The sequence below is a fragment of the Coenobita brevimanus genome, chromosome 41 (genome assembly GCF_032717465.1).
Source record: "Coenobita brevimanus isolate Jiangsu-jjx chromosome 41, ASM3271746v2, whole genome shotgun sequence".
In the NCBI taxonomy this organism is placed as follows: Eukaryota; Metazoa; Arthropoda; class Malacostraca; order Decapoda; family Coenobitidae; genus Coenobita; species Coenobita brevimanus.
The window spans coordinates 13489283-13506722 of NC_136994.1; the positions used below are offsets into that span (position 1 = coordinate 13489283).

The following is a 17440-nucleotide window of genomic DNA, read 5'->3' on the forward strand; positions in this document are numbered from 1 at the left end:
TCATCCAGAAGGAGCTTGGCTACCTGTTGGACCACAAGATGATTGAGCCCTGTCAGAGCGAGTGGAGTTCTCCTGTCACTCTGGTCCCTAAGCCAGGTGGGTCACAGAGGCTTTGCATCGACTACAGACGTGTTAATCAGATAACTAAAACAGACACTTACCCTCTCCCTCGTGTGGAAGATTGCATAGACAAGATCGGAAAGGCTAGGTACATAAGTAAGTTTTATTTGTTAAAGGGATACTGGCAAGTACCTATGACTGAACGTGCTAGGGAGATCTCATGTTTTGTAACATTAGGAAAGACCTTTGCATGGTCTGTAATGCCTTATACAGATTGTTTTAGAGTAATAAGAAATTTCCTTTGTAAATTTCTTTTTCTTTGTGGGGAGGTGTTACATAGCCTATGATTTCATCATCCTTTGTGTAATTTTAACGCACAGTATGCTGCATGTTTGATCACGAGCGTGTTCTGCCTCAGTCCCCCCCTTCTACCGTTATAGTAGAGTAAGTCGTCCTTTCTGTTATTCAGTGCGGGATTGTCGACCGTTTGTCCCCATCGCTTCATTTGCGCGTCCTTATTACAAGTTGTATCAAGCTCTGCTAGCCCCTATATAATGAGCTCAATCTCTGTATCATTGCCACTTAGATCTGCTCCTCATTTTGTTCACATCTCTGTCCTCCCCTGTACAGATATTATTATTGTGAGTGCTCAAGAAGTCTCCAACCATCTAGCAGCTGTGTGTAATTTGAGTATAACTGTTATTGCATTTTTTCTTGTACTGTATAGCATAAGTTTAATTTGTAGGCCTAGTGAAGTTTTTGTAATTCATGTAGGGTTCTTTGTGTCAGTCATTTTTGATAATAGTTTGTATCTGTAATTATTTATCTGGCATTCACTGAGTATTATCTGGTATCTCATTTTATCAGGGCTGACTTAGATAAATTTACTCTTGCTAATTTCGTGTTAATAGAGGCTATTGCAGTTAACCATATATTTAACCTGTTTATTTGCCATTACATTATCCTTATGAGTCCTGAATGTTTTATTGTTAGTTTGAGCATTAAACTTTGACTTGTAATTTTACCTAACTCTTTGTTTTGAACCTGGAACTTTACGGGACAGTAGTGATTTTTAGTATTCTCACTTAAAGTGTACATTATCTTTCTCTGTTCCGTAACAATATATATATATATATATATATATATATATATATATATATATATATATATATAAAGGGTATTGTACACGCGTTTACCAGCTCTGCCGATGTTTTGGCAGGAATTATTTTTTCATCGAATCTGAGGGTATAGTTTCCTTGCGCATCCAGCAGAAGTGAACGGAACTAACCCTTCAGCTAACCAAATGCAAACTCCCCCACCTTGTCATAATAGAATTTATGATGTAAGGCCTGTTTTCTGGCAGAAGAATACAATAACAACCTCACATTTCTATGGTCGTAGCCTGCCCTGCTGCACAGTCACACAGCACATACCTCAGCCAACGTCAATAAAATTTATTTATACCCGGACCCGGATCCACTCCAACTCTTCCTTGACCAACTGCCCACTTACCCACCAGACTTCATTGAAATCCGATTACTTTTTTTTTTTTTTTTTTTTTTTTTTTAAGATATCGCGTACAGAAAAAAATACGGTAGTCATGAGTGAATACATAACCTCCTTCCAACTTTGATGGCGGAGGTAATTACATTAAAGGCTGTATTTAAACTCTGCAGTTGAAAGAGTACCTCCTAATTTGAACTAAACTACTAAACTTAACAGTAGGAAGAAATGAGATGCCGGTGCGTTGAAGGGACTGATAAACCTAAATTAATGTTCAAGTATTGGCGTTCGTCAGAGTTACGGTAGGCTGTTAGGTTTGGTTTGGCTAGGTTAGATTAGGTTTAGTTAGGTTAGGGCAGATTTGTTCAAGTTAGATAACGTTACACTTGGTTTGGATATGTTAGGCTACCGGTACTGACAAACAGATATCACTGTAAATGTGTTAACGTCCGATCTCTTTTTCCAGGGTACTGGTGACGGAGCATAACGGTGAATTTGTACGTTACCTTCAAAATTTCAGTCGTGGTAAGTAATAAAATAGGTTAATAATAATTCATGTGGAGATTTGTACAACCTGACTCCAACTAACATATACCTCGTTGCATCTCTCTCATTATTAGTCAAGTTTACATATTATACCTTAACTATTTCTGTGTTACCCTAGCTTTTCTCATTTCTGTGTAATGCCTCAGCTTTTATCATTTCTTTGTGTTACTGTAACTTTTATAGTTTCAGTGTGTTACTGTAGCTTTATATTTTGTATGTTACTATAGCTTTATATTTTTCACTCCCATCCAAGGGTGCAGCCAGGATTTTTATATGAGGGGGTGCAGATTGGTTCTCGCTATTCTTGATATAGCTGCCTGAAGAGAATCATGATAGTATCTACATTAAAAAAAAAAAAATGTATTAGATGTTAAATACTAAAAAAACTGCCCAGGAAACAATCATTCATACCTGAAGGAATAAATAAATAAAAATGTAAATATATGAAAACATGGCTGCATTCAAGTTCACCTCATTCTGTTAGGAAGGGGGGGCAGGCCCCTAGTCCCCTCCCCTTTTAGCTGCACCCATACTCCGTCACGATAAGTAACAACTACTGTGAACAGAAATTTGTGTCAAATTATAAAAAGGTGATTTCTTAATGGCATGTGAATTTTCGTAGCTACACTTCCAATGAAAATTGTGTTCATGTTATACCTTAATATTTCGCATGTTGCTGTACGTATGATTTTATTACATTGTACACTTCTGTCATGGTAGATACAGTAAAAACTGTTAAGAAAATTATTTTTGGTTGATTTATTTCAGGTGCTTTCTAGCTGTACCGCCTCTACCGTTGCGGTATGTTTTGTATGTTACATGTTAGTATTCTTCTTTATGTTATTTATAGCTGTTTAATAATGACATCGTTTGTATTACTGACATACAGGATAGTGCCGGATCATCTATCTATCTATCTAACTATACCCGGACGCCCTAATCCCGCAAAGGATGGCCGCAGACAAAACGCCTCCAAGTCGCTCTGTCACCCACCATTTGACTACCCTCCCCCCAACTCACCCCCCCCTCCCTCATATACCTCTCAACACCATCCCTCCACCTCATCCTCGGTCTACCTCTACCTCTCCCTCCCTCCACCTCACCTACATACACCCTCTTAGTCAGTCTTTCATCCTCCATTCTCTTCACATGTCCAAACCACCTCAGTGTATTTCTCCTAATCTTCTCAACCACATCCACATCCACCCCACAGCGTTCCTTCACTTCTCCATTCGTCAACCTGTCCCTCCACGTCACTCCACATGCTTCTCTCAAGTAACTCATTTCCACTGCTCTCACTCTTGACTTGTTCCCCTCTTGTAAGGTCCATGCCTCGCTTCCATACGTCAGGGTAGGGATCACAATACTATCGTGCAGTGACTTCTTACCTTCCATACCCACCTCCCTATTTCTCATCACTGCTTTCAGTGTACCAACAATCTTCCTTCCCTGCTGTACCCTTTCACGCACTTCATCCCCCAAAGTTCCATCCTTACTCATCACACTACCCAAGTACTTGAATGCACTCACATTCTCCATATCCTCACCATCCAACCTCACTGCACACTCTGTGACTTCAATCCTCTCAAACACCATAACTTTACTTTTGTTTACATTAACTTTCAGATTCCTCCTCCTACACACTGTCCCAAATTCATTCACCAAACCTTGCAACTCCCATTCATCTTCACTCAACAGTACTGTATCATCAGCAAACAGCAACACCGGAAGCTTCCAAATCTCACCCTCATTCATTAGAGCCACCCCCACATCCACTGCCCTACCCTGCACCTCCTTTACAACCCCATCCATGTATATATTAAACAGCCATGGAGACATCACACAACCCTGTTTCAGTCCCACATTGAGATCAAAGAACTCACTCAGCTCACCACCCACTCGCACCGTAGCCCTAGCTCCCTCGTACATACTCTTCACAGCACTCAACAATTTCCCCTCCACTCCATATATTCTTAATACCTTCCACATACCTTGCCTATCTATTCTGTCATAAGCTTTCTCCAAGTCCATGAAGGCAGCATACACTTTCCTTCCCTTCTCTAGATACTTCTCCACTAAACATCTTAGAACAAATATCTGATCTACACACCCTTTTCCCTTCCTAAATCCCCCTTGTTCTTCTCCAACTAGCTCCTCTGTCATATGCCTAACCCTATCAATGAGTATTCTACCATATATTTTATCAGTCACACTAAGTAGGCAAATACCCCTATGGTTACCACATACTTCTCTCTCCCCTTTTCCTTTGTATAAAGGAACAATTATACCTGATTTCCAGTCCTCTGGAACCCTTCCCTCTTCCCAAGCCAATCTACACAACTTCCATATCCACTCCACAACAATCTCACCCCCATACCTAAGCATTTCACCATACACTCCATCAATTCCTGGGGCCTTTCCCAACTTAATCATCTTCATCGCTTCCACTACTTCCGTCCTACTGATCTCTTCCTCCCTCCTCTCATCTCTTCTTCTCCCAGCCATTCCCCAACCACTTATACTCGCACTGCTCGCACTCTCTACATTCAACAAATCCTCAAAGTGCTCCTTTCATCTCCTCAGTTTCTCTCTCTTCTCCACCAACAATCTATCATTCCTATCTTTCACTCCCCTACTATTTCCCCTTTCACACTGCCTTACTTTCTTTACCTCCTTCCAAAACAATTTCTTACTCTCCCTCCATTTCACACTCAGATTCCTCCCAAACTCTTCATCCACTGATAGGGATAATATAGCGTTAAGGAAGAGGTGTTGCAATGTTTCCTTAGTAAATAAATTGAGTTTTAATCTCACTAGCATGGAAGACATCATAACATCTCTTCCTCTCTGTTGTATTTTGCCTTTTTCATACATAATCTCTTTAGCCCAATGGTGTTCTTATCTTTACGGGAATGAGTCAAGCTCGTACTGTCCCGTGCCTTAAACCATTTTTATCATACATATCCTTTAAATGATGAATTATTTAGGCACACACTATTTCATTCGGTAGTGCATTCCACTGATTAATTGCCCTATTTAGGAAACTAAATTTCCTTAGGTCTTTATCGCCTCTCTTTCTATGTAGTTTTTGCAGTGTCCTCTTGTTCATGCTTCCCCATAGGTTATATATTCATATATGTCTATTTTCTTCCTCCCTGATATGCATTTATACAGCATAATCATGTCTCCTCATTTTCTTCTCTCCTGTAGTGTTAACAGATTCAGTTTTTCTAGTCTTTCTTCGTAGCTTAGATCCCTTAGGCTTGATACCCATCCTGTGGCGGCCCACTGAACTATTTAAATCTTATCTATGTGTTTCATGAGGTGAGGATTCCAGACTACTGATGCATACTCCAGGGTTGGTCTGATGAATGATGTTATTATCTTTCTCAGCATGCCTTCATTTATGCATGTGAATCCTATTCTTAGATTAGCAGGCAGTGTATATATGTTCCGTGCTTCTCACTGATGTGGAAGCCGGAGATAGTCTGTTATTGATAATCACACCTAGGTCCTTCTCTCTTTCTGATATGTTTAGGGCTTTACTTTCTAATTTATAATCCCAATCTGGTCTTTTCTCACTTTTACCAAACTTAATTAAATGACACTTGTCCACATTGAGTTCCATTTGCCATGTATTACTCCATTCATTAAGTTTATTTAATTCTTCTTGTAGCTCTTTACAAGAGTCTGTGTTAGCAATTCTCCTTTGTATTTTTGCATCATCAGCAAACATATTTAGATAGTTTTCATTTTCAGTGTTGCTATGTCATTTATATACACTAAAAACAAAATTGGTGCCAGCACTGAGCCCTGTGGAACTCCATTAGTCACTTCTCTCCATGATGAGTAATTTCCCCTTAGTACTGTTTTCATTTCCTTTTATCTAAGAAAATCTTGCACCCAACAGTACAGTTTGCCACAGATTCCTCCTTGATGGTACAGTTTCCATAAAAGTCTTTTGTGTGGTACTCTGTCAAATGCTTTCTTTAAATCTAGATAGATACTGCCCACCCATCCTTCTCTTTTCTGTAATGTTTCTGCAACTCTGTCATAGTAGCTTAATAGATAAGTAACACATGATTTTCCCTTTCTGAAAGCAAACTGTCTTTCTGTTATCATATTGTGTTCTAGATGGTTTACCCAGACTTTTCCTATCAGCTTTTTAAGTATCATACAACACTGGTTAGTAACACTGGTCGGTAGTTGAGTGGATTTTGTCTATTCCCTTTCTTGAGTAAGGTAACAATGTTTGCGTTCTTCCAGATATCAGGTAATTTACCTTGACCCAAAGATTCCTTGAATATTAAAGATAATGGTCTACCTAACTCCTTTGCACATTCATGTAGCACCCAACATGAAAAATTTCGTCAGGACCGTTTGCTATTCCTTTGTCCAATTTACTTAACTCCTTCTGTATTTCTTTTTCTGATATTTGTATATCGGGCAATATATGTGGACATGCTTGCTCCATAATTATAATCCCTCTCATAATTATTTTCTTCTGTAAAAACTGATTTAAAATTCTTATTTAGTGCTTCACAAATATCTTTCTCTTGCGTATAGATGATCTCGTCCGTAATGGATTGTATTTTATCATTTACTTTGGTTTAGCTCCGGATGTAGCTGTAAAATAGCTTCCGTTGATCACTACTTTTATTTATGATGTCTTCCTCAAACTGTCTTTGGGCTTCTCTCCTTATTCTTGAATAATCGTTTCTTGCCTGTTTATAGTTGTTATACGCCTTCTTACTATTGTGTCTTCTATATTTATCCCACAATAAGTCTTTTTTTTTTTTACATTCTTTATTAAACCATTTCTTTATTTTCATTTCAGTTTCTTTGTGCTGAGGGATGTTATTTTGGGCTCCTATTTCTTAACGTTCACAGAACTTTCTATATATAACATTTAAATCTTGTCCTCTAAGCTCTTTCTCCCAATTTGTTTCTAAGAAGTACTTCTTTAGGTCATGATAGTTGCCCCTTTGTAGTTTAGGTTCTTTTTGTAACTTTCATTACTGTTAACTATGTCATATGCAATCCTGAAGTTACAATTTAATACTGCATGGTCGCTTTTGCCGAATGGAGGGTGATACATTATATTGTCGATATCATTTTCTTGCCTAGTAAATATAAGATTTAGTACTGGTGGTACATCAAGTCCTCTTTTTCTGGTGGTCTCCATTACATGTTGTGTTAGGAAAAACTCCTGCACAAAATCCAGGAGCTTTTGGTGCCAACATCATTCCTGGCTTTTTATATCTAGAATATTCCACTTTATACTTGCATAGAAATCTCCAGTTAATATAATTCTTTCATTTTTCTCTTCCATCCTATGTAGTAATGCTCTTAAACTCTGAAATGTACTCTGTGCCAGGTCTTCATATTTGCCTCTTTCCCTAGTGGCATGTTCAAATTTGCCAGTTACTTTCCAGTCAGATGTATTAATCTCTACTCCAGTCACTTCTGCTTGTGAGGTTATATCTAGTTCTGTTCCTTTGACTTGTAGATTTTTCTTTGTTAATATTATAATTCCACCTCCTTTTTTTCAGTTCCTATCTCTTCTCCATATATTGTATTCCTCTAGGTTTAGTGTATCGTTTGATATCCTTGGTGTTAATTTTGTTTCAGTTAAGCAAATAATATATGGTTCCTTTTCTTTGATATAATCATTCATCTCTAATAATTTAGATACCATTCCATCTACATTTGAGTACACCAACTTAATCATCTTGTTTACATACTTGTCATGACTTGGGTCTACTATCTTCCTCCTTTTTATTCCCTCCTGGTTATGTACCACTTTCGTACCTGCAATCCAATTACTTTGTAAAAAAAAATATATTCCTCCCTTCCTTTGAGCTCCCCTCGTTCTTTGTTTCTGCCTCCTTCCTCTTCTCATTTAGTAATTCCAGTTCCTCTTGAGTTAGGCATCTTTTTATCCATACATTTCTGAATTCCTCTTTTTCCATAATTTTGCATTTTTTAGAATCACCTTCACAGTGCTTACACTCTGAAAGGTTACTTTCAAGGGCCTTGACTTATTTCTCTCATATTTCCCTAGCCTTTTGTGTTCCTCTATGTCTTTATTACAGATTTCCTCTGATACTTCCTTCACTATGCTCATTACATTTGCCATCTCCTTTTTGTCTCTCGAAATCTTGTTTTTTTTTTTTTTTCTTACTCATCTATACCAGTGATTACTATACATTTGTTGATAGCTGCTGAATCTTTGACCAATTTTGGATTGTTTTGGATTTTTTTCTCTTTCTTTTTAATGTCTTTTCTTAACTCTTGTTTCTAAGTCTTTCTTTACTTTCACCATTTCAGCATACCTAGCTTCCACATAATTTTTGTAGCTCTGCATCGCTTCATTCACCTGGGTTATCATCTCCTCAATATCACTACTCTGATCTATCAACCTGCTTGCTTGCCTAGTTGTCTTTGTATCATTTCTGAACTTTTCCATAATACTCTCATGGTTGACAACTCTAATTGCCATTTCACTGATCTTCCTTCTAAGTGAACCCACCTCAACTGACAGCATGTGCAATTGCTTCTTAATTTCATCCATTTCACTCTGAAATGCCTTCTCTAATTTGTGCACCAGTTCTACCAGGTTATTGTACATCTCCATTTCAACCAGTTCCTGATACAAATCATCATCCTGCTTTCTACCTTTATCCCTTTCTTAATTCCTTCCAAGTTTGATATACTAAAGATGGTGCTCATCTTTTGGTGCTAAGAGAAAAATTTCTACTTACAAGTATGCATTCCTTGGTGCACGCAACAGACTAAACAGCTGATGAGCTTGCTCGGCACATTCCTGCACTATTTTGCTGTATTCTGTTATTTGAACAACACTTTTAGTTAAACCTCCTCTTTTATATTAGAACACCATTTAGTTTATAGTACAGAGCTTGACTCATATAAAGATACTATAAATTTAGGTATGGCCAGTTGTGGCAAAGGTTGGCCAAGCACGGAGCAATGTGTCGTACGTTATGCCTCCCTGGCGTCTCAACCGTGTGTGTGTGTGTGTTTGTGTGCGTGTGTGTCCAGCTCAGGGCATAACAGCCAGTTCCTTAAAGTTCGGCAGTCATCCTCCGCACCGCACACCTCCACATGCCATCATTTTAGTGCTAACACCCACCGTCCATACTGAACACATTGTAGGGATGTTTCATACAGGACTGGTGTATTGGTATTAACGGACATGTTTTTATGATATACCGAAGGATCTTATGGTTGATCAGTAAAGTGTGTTTTACTGAAATTCAGATTTTAACTATTCCTTGCCCCAGCCGGGAATCGAGCTCACATCCATTAGCACAGCAGACCACCTCTACCGACTCAGCTACCACCTCTGTCTAAATATAGCCAAACGCCTTAATGCCAGAAGAGATGGCCATAAACAAATCGCCTCAGTATCATTCTAGCTCTGCCATCAGATTGTCCTTTCCCCTACTCATACCGTCTTTATAATTATATCCATCTCCATCCCATCCCTCAGTCTCAGCCTAGTCTTCTTCTTCTCCTCTCATTGCCTAACTCATAGAGACTTTCCAAGTCAAGGAAGGTCTCATTCTCCATTTTGTGCAAACTATAAATGCAAATGAAGAGCCTTTGTGTACTTACCTATCAAAATTATATAGACAGAAAGTTAGATGGATGGATGGATGGACGGATGGATAGACTGACATAGAGATTAAGATTTACAGGGATATAATGAGACAATGTGAACGATAAATTGCTAAGAAAAGGAATGCTAGAGTGTGCCCTAAACTCATGAGCATAGGATCCCCGTGTACAGACAGAGGCGCTGTATTTTCCTAAAGTTGGACGAGTACATAGCAGAAAAATCGAACCCTCTGAAACACGTACTAGTAGAGATGAGGTTTTCATTGTATTTCTCCATCTGTAAACTTTCTTCAGATGGAACTAGGAAGATGGCTGGAGGAAGGGCAAAGACGGTTCCTTTTTGACACGCAAGACCATCAAAGCATTCTAGATTTCATTGACACTTGACACTCTTATTAAAATGTTCGCCTGATTGATATATAGTTCACTACGTTCTTATTTATTTCCCCTTTATCCCCACGTCAAATCCTGTCTATTACCTAATCTTTTCATACAATCCTCTAAGTCTGCCTAGATTTCCCTGTGATATTTTTCCCTATCGACCAAGTTTCACTGTTATTTCTATCCATGAGCGAATATACTCAACAACTTGCCATCTGCAGTGTGCTCAACACTCAAGAGTCAGCTTTTTTACGTGTTGCTTTGTTTGACACAGTTTAGTCATCTTCCAGGTCATTTATTACTACAACAAACGAGAGAAAATTCGTGAGCACTCCAATAACTGCCGCTGGTGATAATCTAAATTTCGTTAAAACAGACTTTACTTATCCCTCACAAGGTCAGTCGACATATCATTAAAATACTCTCGGTAATACCACCACACCAGACCTGACTGAGACTGTACCTGTATTGCCGTAAAACATTAGGGAGGAGCCGGGAAATGTTCTCTTTTACAGAAAAAAGAACAAAAAAGGGTTAGATTCAATATGAGATGCCTAGACACACTGCGTTTGGTTAACCGAAAGTCATGGGCAAAGGGAACTAAAGGTTAAAGGAGACAGTTCCAGCATATATTCGAAATGGACAGTGGGTATCATACCCAAACTTGTAACATCGTGTGTGACGAAGGAGGGCTGCCGTATCTTACTACCCAGAGTAAACAGGGAAAAAAATACCACTGAAGTCATTTATGTTGTGCAGGACTCAATCCCGGGAAAGACGACCTCGTCACGGAGGGAGAATTGAGGAGGAAGGCAGCTGTGGCCGCAGTGCAATCCTGCCGAGTGGAACCACTGAAGAACATAGAAGAATTTTTTAGTTACCCTGAGAAACAAATGTTCCCCTGCCACAGCAAGGTAAGAACGGTGACAGAATAAGGAAAAATATGTTTCATAAGATTTTGTAAAAACAATTGCTGAAGAATACTTACACAAAACACGTCACATTTTTCCTTAAATCACAGTCACAAGTTCAACATTCGGACAAGATGGAGTACTGCAACCAAACCAGGACAGTGTCAGGGAGGTGTACTTAGTGTAACACACATGTCAGTAACAGATCACATTTCAGTGACTGGTAGTATTCGTTTTCTGTTCAAAAAGAGAAAGAAAAACTCCAAAGACGGAACATTACAAGAAAGTTGTCTTTTTCATTTAAAACTCAAGAAAGAAGAGCCAAAATTCTAGAGCCTTTAATTTCGAGATGTACATTGTAATTAAAAGACAGGTGATAATAAGCAGCAGGAAATACGGATTATGGAGGACAGTGACAGAGATGACCAGCTCCATACATGAGGGACTCGAAGGGCTAAGAGTACGTTGTTGGATGGGTACTACGCTCCCACTCTCACTGGGGAAGGATGCAAGCAGGCAGTTCAAGAAAAGCAAGACCATCGGGAAAGCGACTGTAGAGTTATGGAGATGCATCCCTGTGACGGAAAGAGAGAGAGAGAGAGAGAGAATGTAGCCAGAATGAAAACGAAAGTTGGTGAGAAGACTTTGACTCCACTTAGTTCAGAGGAACTGTAGGCTATGTGATGACCCCCTTTACACATGACCGCTGTACTCCACTCAGGAGCAAACAGGGCCCCTAAAAAAAAAAAATCAATAACCGCACAAAGTTAAACAATATACAGTGTCGGTTTAGCACACTAAGTTTCTGAGAAGCGGATTTTGTTAGGGAAGTAGTGTGATCTTTACATGACAGTTCCCGAGAAAATGAGACTCCAAGGATAATGAGATATTATGAAGGACTGAGTTGTGTATTGCTGAATATTATGAGATATTCTTGTGGGAATATTTGGCAGATTTGAAAAAAAAAAAAAAAAAAAAAAAAGACTTTTCATGCGCTTTTGAAAACAAGGGATTAAAAAGGTTGACAAAAGAAGGATTGGTTGTAAGGAGAACGAGTATGTTTGGGCTCTGTCAAAGGCATTCAGGAGTTGGGTACTGTGCATATTGGCAAGTTGCTGTAGAGCAAGCATGGGCAACTTGCGGACCGTAGACCGCATACGGCTCGGTGGCACCCTCCGTGTGGCCCACAACACCATGTCATAATTCTTTTTAAGGGTGTGTGCACATCAAGGCCACAATCAGACATAATTTGTCGCAAAGTGTCCGGAGACAGACAATGTTCGGACGCCATAATAGGGCGGAAATAACTTTACTGAAAAAGCGTTCACACCACACCAGGAAATGCGGTTCTGCCAGTGGTAGTCCAGCAGTGACATTGAGAGGATGACGCTCTCGAAGAAAGCCAGGACACTAATACTACTGTCGCTGTTGTGGCTGCACAAGGGGAAAATACGACATAGTCGTAAAATACGTAAACACTGGGTGCATCCCATTAATAGGCTCCGCACATCGTACGGTGAATACCATCATCTGTTCCCACAGATACTTGATGAAGCCAGGCGTGTGGGGTATGTACGAATGAAGCCCCAGACCTTTCGCCACCTCCTGTGTTTGTGCAAAGAACACCTACAGAAGCAGACTACTAACTACAGGGAATCAGTTTCATCTGAAGAACGACTGGTTGTCACCTTGAGGTATGAATAACTATAATGCATTATGTTTAGCAACCATAATGGGATCGGAGTTGGGATGGATAAACACTGTGGAGGATGCTGGAGTGTATTTACAGCTACGTAAGAAAACTACGCCGTATAATATTATTAATAGTAATAATACAGAGGATATATTGTACAATATTTGAAACAGAAATCCAGGTAACGATGAATAAATGAACATACCTTTAGTCTATACTGACTACTAGCAGTCATACAATGGCAATAACCAACAAAAACATAGGACTTGATCATTGTAATAATCATTAAAATGTTGCAAAACCTGTCATTGTGATAATGCGGACCCGCACTCTCTGACAGCCCCACAACTTTTCCGGCAAACATGACTGAATCCGAGCTAATTCGGGTTTAACTGTATGAACGAGTCGGCCGGAACCTTAACTTTTTAATTGGGTGAACTGATGTTCGTATTATCTCGACGGAACCGGTCAGACATATTGCGCCATATTATGTTTGGATGCAGCCTTGGTGTGCACACACCCTAATTCGTCCGCACCTCCGTTACAATGTGAGCAACGGAACGTTTTCGATAATCATGTACCAGAATTGGTACCTACAGCTGTTGTAATTACCTACATTTGGTATGACGTTCACTAAATCTAGCACAGATCTGTGCTTTTAATTTTTGCATTAGTACTGCCAAAATTATCTTAAGGTAAATGCCTGTCAGGTGATAGATACCAAACCTCATTGCAAGGAAGAAAACAGCCTTTATTGGCACCACATATTTCTGTGAACAGCTCTTCTCGCGGTTGAAGTTTAACATGTTCAATCACAGATCTCAGCTCATAGATAAATAGTCAGAAAATAATCCCGGAGTTGTAACATCGCATATGCCTCTGGGTTTGACCTACTTACCAGAGGCATCGAAACCAATTGTCTAATTAAGAAAAAAGTAATTCTAACTGAAGTGAAATATAACTTCAATCATTTTACCTTCACTGTGAATCACGAGTAAACAACTCCAAATTATTCGTGTGCCTGTCCGTTACAGTTGCTTATGTAGCGCCTACGTTCACTTCGCAATCCGTAACGATGAAAATAAAGATTTTCAATAATACACTCATGTTACTGACCACCATGTTTTAGAATTTGTAAGTTTGTTAATTATATTATAAACGCTACTAAAACAGGCAGCCGTTAATTTATATTAACAGATATATAATTATTTGGCAGTCAAACTATCTTTCAAACATTTCTAAAGTGGAGTGCCCCACTGATCGATACCAAAATAATAATTCGGCCAGCCGAATGACAGTGGTTTCCCATGCCTACTGTAGGTCATTTACGATATAAAAGATATAGGCCTGTTCACCAGGTGGATCAGTGAAAGGAGCAGGAAACAAATGTGGTAGCGAGTACTGAAATCTAAAAAAAAAAGGGGGGGTTTCAGATAAGAGAGAAATGGAAATAACGTGTTCCACTTTAGAAGTGAGGTAGTCAAAGAATTTTGTAAAATAAAAATAAAAATAAAATAAAGGGTAAGTAAACAGTAAGTTTGGGAACCCTAGAACAAGTGAGATCATTACTCACCTACACACAAAATCCACCTGATTTTCTCTGGCTGGGAAGTGAGTACAAGAAAGTAGGGGATGCAGCAAATGGTATGTTATCCGTAGTATCAAACTGAATAGTTTTAGAGACAAGTAGGAGTAAGCTTGACGTTATACCCAGCCGTTGACAAAGCTGTTGCCGATCCAGTCATTTTAGTTTGTGTGAGACGAAGGCAAAGACCTACCCAAAAGGCTACATGATTTTTTATGTATACAATTGCGTTATCAGACCTACATTACGGTTTGCGAAGTAAATTTAAAAACAGAATGTTACGTTTTATTAAGATACGAAGTATTTTAATAGGTTATATCGGATACTGGCGATATATCTAGTATGAGTATTATCACTGGATGACACAAGAATAAACGAGACAGATGTTATAATCATACTGTTTACAAACTCCTACCGTATACTGATCGTTTATAGTAATGGGAGTGTGAATGTGAATGATTACTCATGGAGGGTAAAGGACTTAGAAGGACTGGCATGCCTCACTGTCAAACAGATACTGACTTTGACTTAACTGGCCCTTCTTTAGTTTAGATAATTAACACTGAAGTGACTCGTTTGGGAAACTGGTGGATGTACAGTGAAAACCACAACACTCTCATTAGATGTATAGTTGGTATATAAAAAAAAAAAATTATAATATACTGAATAACTTTATTCATTAGTAGACGGGGTGTTTCAAAAGTCCCTCATTATTTTTTTAAAATTCAATAAAATTGCAATTACAAGAGGAATCAAATGACAGTTTGGTTGCTGAGTCTACGATTCACGAGAATTTTGGTGGCATCAACTTTGGCTTCATAAGTCTACTGGAAAGTCACTGGTACACCTCAACCTGGGCATCGCCTTTTTCGAAACAAGCGAGCCACCATTTTACGCATTCTTGGCCGACTTTGGACAACATTTCGGGAGTAACAGAAGCACACGCATTCCTGATCCATTCTTCTAGTGTGGAAGGTCCCGCTGCTTGGTGGCGTACACTTTGCTCTTAATATAGCCCCACAAAAAGAAGTTGCATGGTGTAAGATCCGGTGAGCGAGCAACCCATTCAAAGAAACCACGGCGACCAATCCACCGATCTGGGAACTGCTCATTCAGAAATGAGCGAACCTCACGCGAGTAATGAACAGGGGCACCGTCTTGCTGGAAAATGACTTCTCGCATGTCGGCTACAGCTGACAGCTGGGGGATGCAGAACTCCTGAAACATAAGAAGGTAATTGTCTCCGTTGATGTTCACGGAATTTCCATCTTTATCCCGGAAGAAGAACTGACCAATCAGCCCAGCTGAGGAAATGGCACACCAGACGACCAATTTTGGCGTGTCTCTTTCATGTTTAAGGATTTCCACAGGATTGTGAGTTCCCCAGACGCGGGTGTTGTGCTGATTGACGTGACCAGAAAGGTGGAAGAGAGCTTCGTCACTGAACCACGTGTGCTTCAGGATCAATGGGTCTGTTCCGTAGTGATGCAGCAGTGTCTCTCACATCTCCACCTGGCAATCGTAGTCTTGAGGTTCCAGCTTCTGAACCACATGGATCTTTTACGGATACAGCTTGAGATCACGCCACAAAATCCGTTGGATAGATGTCACGCTGATGTTCAGTTCTGCAGCTGCTCGCCTAATGGACTTTTCTTGACTCTGAGCAAAAGCCTCACGGACAGTTTCGACATTCTCCTAACTCCGCCCACTTTAAGGTCTTCCTGATCTGGGTTTGTCCTTAACCCCTACACCGCGGGCATGTTTACCAATGTTTTGCGTGTCCCGCGGGGTTATTCGGGCTCCGACAGACTCTCAAAAAATATTTGCCAAAAATCAGTTATTAGTCCTAGAATATTAAAATTAAATATGCTTATGGCACATACCTTCAGCTTTCTCCTGGAATGTTTGTTGAGCCTTCGTCGGTTACCGTAGGACTTGTGGAGACCTCTGAAGTTGGGTAACGAAGTCTCCACTTTACACTTCCCGACAACCCGTAATATGATTACCACAGCCAGATATTAACACTATAAACACTACTCTATGATTTTCAAGTAGTTTGGGATCCATACTCCAAAAAAAAACCCACTGTGAAAGCAATGGAAATTACGAGCTCGTCTGATCGTCGCACTTGCGCTAGTTCGCTCTTGGTACTCTGTCATTTATTATTCATAAAACCCCTCACACTTTATATTTCTATTACTATATGACACTTATATATATCTGGGGTCTTTCTCCATAAGTTTCCTTCAGTGGTATTAGTTTATTGTCACTGAAGTCATTCAATTTTTCATTCAGTAAAATACGTAGAGAGCCACGGATTCACTTTCACTGTTATAACATAAATTATTTGTACTCATATTCTTATATTACTAATTACTTACATTACTATTTACATTTTCTATTCTATTTTCAATATTTACCCTTCTATTTTACCTACACTATGTTATTCACTGTCACTTTCAGTAAGATAAAACTATAATACACTGTTCAGTCATATGTACTGAACATCCATTGCTTTCACTTGCTATTTACACATTATTTACACATTATTCTCCTTTCACACTTGCACTGTTAGAACTGCTTCTGGCTGTGGTAATCAAAGAAGCAGGTAACACAGAGGGGAACCTGGCACTCAGCGCACTGCCAAGAGGTGCGTTTGTGCTCAGGTTTGCGGCGGGTGGTATGTGCACACACCTGACACCTGCGAATCGCAGCCTTCCTTTTCCCTGTGGCAGGCATAAGCTCAAGTCTGTGCCGATCCATATACGCCCTCTGCTCAAGTCGGTCGGGAAGTGTTACTGGATGGCACCTTGGAGTTGCTGCTGTCACCCTACCATATCTTTCCAGCAGCTGCTGGACACAAGTCCTGGCGAACAACCTCAGGGAGAAGGACTTGGGTGGCTTGACCTTCATCTTGTACAGGATGAAGGCGTTCAGCATCGTCATATCTATGAGATGCAGAAAAACCTTCCTGAGGCAGTCGATCTCACCAATCATCATGTCAGACTTGTCCACCAGCCGCATGTTGATATTGTAGTCCAACACAGCATCAGGTTTCATCACACGTTCGGCTGTCCTACGGTCGACCTTCCCACTGTCTGTCATCTCCCCCTTATGTAC

At 39.7% G+C, this 17440-nt stretch overlaps 1 protein-coding gene across 1 annotated transcript in view; it reads left to right on the forward strand.

Moving 5' to 3' along the window:
• The first annotated feature begins 15670 nt into the window (after positions 1-15670).
• Positions 15671-17440, forward strand: part of LOC145397515 (putative methyltransferase-like protein 24) — a 38621-nt gene continuing 36851 nt past the window's right edge. The window contains exon 1 of the mRNA XM_080270585.1: positions 15671-15790. Coding sequence (XP_080126711.1) covers positions 15671-15790 — 120 coding nt within the window. The remainder of the gene's footprint in view (positions 15791-17440) is intronic.